Here is a 6,628-nt window from a genome sequence, read left to right on the forward strand (position 1 = left end):
GATTAGTGGTTGCCAAAGGTAGAGGGAGGGAGGTGGGCAAAATGGGTAAAGGGGGTGAAAAGTACAAACTTCCTGTTATATGATAAGTCCTGGGGAATGTCAGGTACAGCATGATGACGATAGTTAATAACACTATATTGTATATTTGAAAATTGTTAAGAAACTAAATCTTTTTTTTTTTTTTAAGATTTTATTTATTTATTCGACAGAGATAGAGACAGCCAGCGAGAGAGGGAACACAAGCAGGGGGAGTGGGAGAGGAAGAAGCAGGCTCCTAGCGGAGGAGCCTGATGTGGGGCTCGATCCCAGAACGCCGGGATCACGCCCTGAGCTGAAGGCAGATGCTTAACCGCTGTGCCACCCAGGCACCCCAAGAAACTAAATCTTAAAAGTGCTCATCATAAGAAAAAAAGTCTGTAACTGTGGTGATAAATCTTAACTTACTGTGGTAATCATTTCACAATATATTTTACATATATCACAATATATCGAATCATTATGTTGTGCAACTTAAACTATTACAATGTTATGTGTTGATTATATCTTAATTTAAAAAATAATTGTCAAATCCCTATTTCACTTTCTGGCAACCCTAAACTTGATATGGCCGCCCATCGAGTGATCTCGAGGGAAGGTGTCATTTCTAATCAGCATACCATAAGTTATAAGAACAAGGTATGCCAGTCAGAGTTATGGTTAATATATGAGTATGCACCTTCAAATAGAGGCCAGCATTTTGGATGCAATCCTTATGTTGAAATTCTCTTAAGAGTTTAAATATAGAGTTTAAATTGCAGTATACTAATGGTGGCTGTGAAAGTTAATTTTGTATAAAAAGATTATTGAGAGCATGCAACACTGTGACTGCAGGAACATGTAGGACCTATAATGCCGAGAGTTTGTGGCTGCACTGGTTCAAACGTCTAAAGTTTGACATAACATTTTTAATAATAAAATTGTAATAATTCAGTTCTTTTTAAAAAAGATTTTATTTATTTATTTGTCAGAGAGAGAGAGAGAAGGAGAGAGAGAGAGAGAGAGAGAGAGGGAGTGCACAAGCAGGGATAGCAGCAGGCAAAGGGAGAAGCAGGCTCCCTGCTGAGCAAAGAGCCCCGATGCGGGACTCGATCCAGGACCCTGGGACGGGACTCGATCCAGGACCCTGGGATCATGACCTGAGCTGAAGGCAGCCGGCTAACCGACTGAGCCACCAGGCGTCCCTCAATTCTTAAATAAACATTAAGATTTGTCTTTATATCCCAGAAAGAATTAATTTTTAACATTTGACTCTTTAGCATTCAGCCAAAATGTGAATTGCATGAACCTCTTCAAAATCCTCCAAATTGCTTTTGAAATTAAAGTTACCTTAGCCTATGGATTTCTACATGATCTGGCTTGGCTTTAGTCTCCTGTTCAGTCCATTGTTCATACCACTCTTCCCCTCCCATCATTCTCTACTCACACCTGTCTCCTCCATTCTGTTACTCTGATGACAAGATTTTCCCCTTCAGGCCCCTGTTTTCCTTACCTCTTAGTATTCGTCAAATCTCAGGTCAGATAGCTTTACCTCAGAGGTCAGCCTATGAAAGTAGTCTGCATTAATCACATTAGCATGTTTTATTTCCTTCACAGCATTCATCTCTACAAGAAATTATCTTTTTTATATGCTCGTTGTCTATCACCGAGACTAAATTGTAAATTCCACGAGGGCAGTGACTTTGTTCATTGCTGCATTCTCACTACCTAGACCAGTGCCTTGCATAGAACAGGTGCTCAAAAAATATTTGTTAAATCAATGAACATGTAACATGACATTCAATAAGGATGCTGTCTGTTTTGACGGGGGCCTAAAGGACAATAGGTGCCAAGTACCCCTACATCCTAAAGGCAGGTATTAGTCTACCATGCAAAATATGCTAAGAAATTGTGGCACAGCATTATTCATCACTCATGCCCAGCCGAGAGAGCATGGAGGTGGGGTGGGGGACCGATGACTCAGGAAGAGTGTTGCTTTGGAGACACTTGATACTTACCCACTCCGCCCACAGGGAGAAGAGAGATGCTCCCCTAATCTCGGGATCTTTCAGGGAAACACTTGGAGAACTTGATATATGTCGCCCAGAGTCTTGGGGGGAATACAGGGACCTGGGATTGATACTTTCCTAAGAAAACCAGAGGCAGACTAGAGAGAGACAGAGAATACTGGAAACAAGCCACACTTTTCACCAACTATGGAAACATGAATTTTCCCAGAGGAAAGGGTACTGATGTAAGCAATTTACTTTGTTATACACCAAAAATAAGATGAATTAATGGGCTTATGGAGGGATGGATGGATAGAGAGATAAGTGATAAAAGAGTGTAGCAAAAATGTTCCCGGGGATGGTGGGAGAGAATTATACTCGAAGCCAGTTTATTTTATTTTTTATTTTTTAAAGATTTTATTTATTTATTTGTCAGAGAGACAGAGAGAGTGAGCGCAAGCAGGGGGAGCAGCAGGCAGAGGGAGAAGCAGCCTCCTCACTGAGAAAGGAGCCCAAAGCGGGACTCAATCCCAGGACCCCAGGATCATGACCTGAGCGGAAGGCAGATACTTAACCGACTGAGCCACCCAGGCATCCCTTGAAGCAGTTTAAAAGGGAGGCCAGCTAAGAAGAGTACTTTGCTGAGCACCCAAGGGATCAAGCAGATGGCTAAACCCCAAAACGTCGCAAGAGCTAAGACAAGGGTCATAAGTGGTTGCCCGAAAGTGACTTTGTGCATGTCATATATCTGAGACATCTGAGAATGTCTACCCTCCCTTGCACAATATAAACCTGAAGGAATTGGAAAGCTTAATCAGGGGGTAGTTAAGGCGGAGGAAGTGGAGAAGTAAAAGATAGAGAACAAAAGTGGCCTATACCACATAATCCCCTGCAGTCCTGAAGCAGGAGTGGGCTTGGGAAAAGGCAAAGCTTTAACTTGGAATAAAGTTTGTGTGACCTTCACGAGAAATCATCCAGGGCAGAATGAAGAGCAGCCCTCAGAGAATTTGAAGACTTAGTGGAGCAAAAGTGAAAGAATTTTGTGCTCCTACCCTACTGAATCCTGCTTATTCAATGAAATATACATGCCTAACAAAACCAGCCCTGAATGAAAAAATCCTGATTTAATATCATAGCACATGTTCATTTATCCAAAAAATATCTATCGAGCACCTGCTATGTGGCAGGCATTGGTATGGGTAGTAAGGATGCAGCAGTGAAACAGATAAGCATTTGATATAAATAGAAAAGCTTTATTTTATTTTATTTTTTAAAGATTATTTATTTATTTATTTGACAGAGATAGACAGCCAGTGAGAGAGGGAACACAGCAGGGGGAGTGGGAGAGGAAGAAGCAGGCTCCCAGCGGAGGAGCCCGATGTTGGGCTCGATCCCAGAACGCTGGGATCACGCCCTGAGCTGAAGGCAGATGCTTAACGACTGAGCCACCCAGGTGCCCCTAAATAGAAAAGCTTTAAAAGCCACTGGGGTTCATGGTAACGTTCCATATCTTGATAGAGATTTGGATTATGTAAGAACATGAATTTCTTAAAACTAGAGGTCAATATTTATAGTTTTTTCTTTTGATGTAAAATTTGTATGTAATAATGTGCACAACTCCTAAATACATGTTTGCTGAGTTTTAACAAGTGCACGATCATTACAATTCTGCTTCCCTCCATGGTCAGCAGATAATCTTGGCCCCCACCTCCCCAAGAAAATAGACACCATAGACAGGAATTCCTTCAACTTATAAATGTAACTGCAGTTATGTCCACCCTTTTGTCCTTTCCTTCCGTTATCATGGACAACATGTATCTACTCCCATCTAAGGCCAATTTCTTCTCCTGGTTTTACTTTGTCAGAGGCCTTGCTCTATTGGATTATTCCTCTCATCCTCAACTCTCATTTCAAGGAATGAGCTTGTTTAAGTACTAATGTTGGATTCTTTCACCCGAGGGTCCTCACATTAGCCATTTTCTTGGAACCACTTTCTTACTTCTTTTCCTTAACTCCTACTCACCCTTCAGGTCCTTGTTTAGATGCCATTTACTTACATAGGACTTCCCTGCCCTTCCATCCCACACCATGGTAGAACCTATTGAACTTCCTTTTTCATGACACACAGCTTACCTGTAATTACTTGTTCTATGTACGTCTTGCCCACAGGACAAACATGGTTTCTGCTCTCACAGTGTCTTGTTAACTACTATACCTCCAGTACTTAGCATAGCACCTGGCACTGTAAATATTTGTTGCTCAATGAAATGATTAATTAAAATTCAAACATATCATCCGTACGAAGCAGTATTTTTAAATGTCTTTTTTCTTCATATATGTTAATTTTTTATTCTAATTTCTATGTAATCCTTTCTAGGATTGTGTTAGATAAGAATGGCATTGTGACATTTTTGTTCATATAATTTCTTATAATTCTGTTCTTAAAATTTAAATGAATATCTTCTACAAAGAAGATTCTCAAAGAGAATGATTTTATAGTCATAAAAATCCTATAATACGGAAAGATCCTTAGAGAGCCTCTATTTCCATTTTCTCAGATTATTCCCTAGAACCAGGAAGGAAACCAAGTACTGTGGTATTTTTATGACTACATTGGTACGGAATTATTATTATCTTTTTACTTAGATCTGGATGTCTTATGGCTAGAGACCACCCGTGGGGAGACATTCTGAAAATTCAGAATTCTTTTTATCTTTCAATTGTGAAGGAGGGTGATCATGTTAGTTTACATAACTACTTCGTATAAATAGCTTAGCTTTTCTATGCAAACCTAAATTTATTCTGCATTCATTGATAAACACTAGGGGCTACATTACATGAATTCTTCCTGTATGTAACATCCCGACATGCATGTACAATTTAAACAAACATATACACACACACATATGCACATAAACACATAAAATTTGAGAATAAAAATATTTTATTTAGTTAAAGCTAAACCAATGAAAGATCTCTGTGTACAAATATTAATGTTTCTCCTTATAAACAGTTTCTACTGCCAGCCTTGATGTAAGTTTTGTTGACCCAATACAGCTCCTTTTACCAGGTCAAAGTACGTGTCAATATAAGTACAGTTAGAGGCTTCACAGAACAGCCTCTTCTTGGAATCCGATTCAAACAAAACCAGAATAACAACCTAGACTAGCAGAAAAGGCAATTCAAGTCTTCACTGATGTCTTCTGAAGCATGACAAAGCAAACTTCTTAAAATTCTCTTTCCCAGCTGTAAATCTCCATTCCAGTCCCTCAAACAGAAGCCACCTCCACTCCTTTCCTTCACTTCAGTATAATTTAGCTTATATAGCATTTTATTTTTCTTCCTCACCCTGGAGCCAACCAGCAAGCAAGAACTATTCCGGGAAGAGGTACCTGTTGGAAGGTTTGTCTAAAGAGATGCCCAGAGGGACTCAGCCATGCTTACCAAGTGCCCAGTTTCCTCAGGAGCTACTGAACTGGAGATGAAAGGAACAATTAATAAGCACAGGGAGGACAGCAAAATAGCAGAGTACATAGTTACCTGTTGGTTGGTGTGATACAGACTGAGTAAAATTAGGGATTCTGAAATAGGCTGGATCAGCCTGGAGGTTGAGTGGAGATGAGCGTGGGCCTGGACAATGAATTACCTAATCAATACGCATTTGTGGAACCTCCTGACTCGGTTTCTCTCCAGTGGCCCTTCTGTGGTATTTTCCTTTATAGTCATGACTTCCTTCTGCTGGGTAACATAGGGAAGGATCGCTATGTACAGTGGGCAGCTAAAAGCTCTTCCAACATTACTAAGAGGTGGCTTGGAATAATGAAGTAGTCTCGGAGGTCCCTGAAGACTGGAACCCTGGCATTCTGGCTCCCAAGTGGCCGGACACACCTCCAGTTTAACAATCCAGAGGGACAGTTAAGTCCGGCTCAAAGCGCAGAGTGGTTTGGGGGACCTGCTTACGGGAATCTCCACTTGGCCTCAGCCTCCAGGTCAGCCAGCCCAGGCTCCCGCTGCCACCTGCTCAGGACTTCTGCTGTCACTCCGCCCACGCCTCTTCTCGGCCCCTCCCCCCTTTCCCGTCCGCGAGCCGCCATTTTCAACTTCTCCTGTCGCCTCTTTGGGCCTTCCTCGGCTTCCGTCCCAGATGATCCCTCCCCGAGGCTGCCACCGCCTCCTTCTTCTCCGGGAGCTGGAGCCACCCCCTCGGCCAGTGGCGTAGCCGGACTCCGTGTCGGGGCCAGCCAGATAGGGGCGGAGGTCCTGAGCCCTGTCTCGACTGGAGCGGGGGGCCATGGAGAAAGCGGCCCGAGGCGCTTTCCACACCGACTAACGCAGGCCCGTTGCGGCTGCAGGCGCCATGGACCGAGCCCCCGCTGACCAGGTACGCGGGCTCGGGCTGGGCCGGCCGGGCCGGGTGCTGGGGGTCGCCGCTTCCTCCAGAGCGGGCCCTGGTCTCTGAGCGTGGGCCTGGACCCCCGGAGTCCTTGGGTTCCTGCGGAAGCAGACTCCCCTCGCCTGAGAGCCTGGCGGCGCCCCACTCCTGCATTGTTCCAGTTGCTGCCTCGGGGACTGGGGCTTTTCCAGCCCTGGTTACCCCCCCCCCC

At 43.4% G+C, this 6,628-nt stretch overlaps 1 protein-coding gene across 3 annotated transcripts in view; it reads left to right on the forward strand.

The window, feature by feature from the left end:
• Positions 1–6,119: 6,119 nt before the first annotated feature.
• The window catches only part of SECISBP2L (SECIS binding protein 2 like), a 63,388-nt gene continuing 62,879 nt past the window's right edge, over positions 6,120–6,628 (forward strand). For 2 of the 3 annotated variants that reach the window (XM_040620652.1, XM_040620651.1), the window contains exon 1: positions 6,120–6,405. In XM_040620652.1, the coding sequence (XP_040476586.1) occupies positions 6,382–6,405 (24 nt within the window). In that variant the 5' untranslated portion in view covers positions 6,120–6,381. The remainder of the gene's footprint in view (positions 6,406–6,628) is intronic. The other variant, XM_040620650.1, reaches the window with a different exon arrangement.

This window comes from Ursus maritimus, unplaced genomic scaffold, assembly GCF_017311325.1.
Source record: "Ursus maritimus isolate PB19 unplaced genomic scaffold, ASM1731132v1 scaffold_35, whole genome shotgun sequence".
Classification (NCBI taxonomy): Eukaryota; Metazoa; Chordata; class Mammalia; order Carnivora; family Ursidae; genus Ursus; species Ursus maritimus.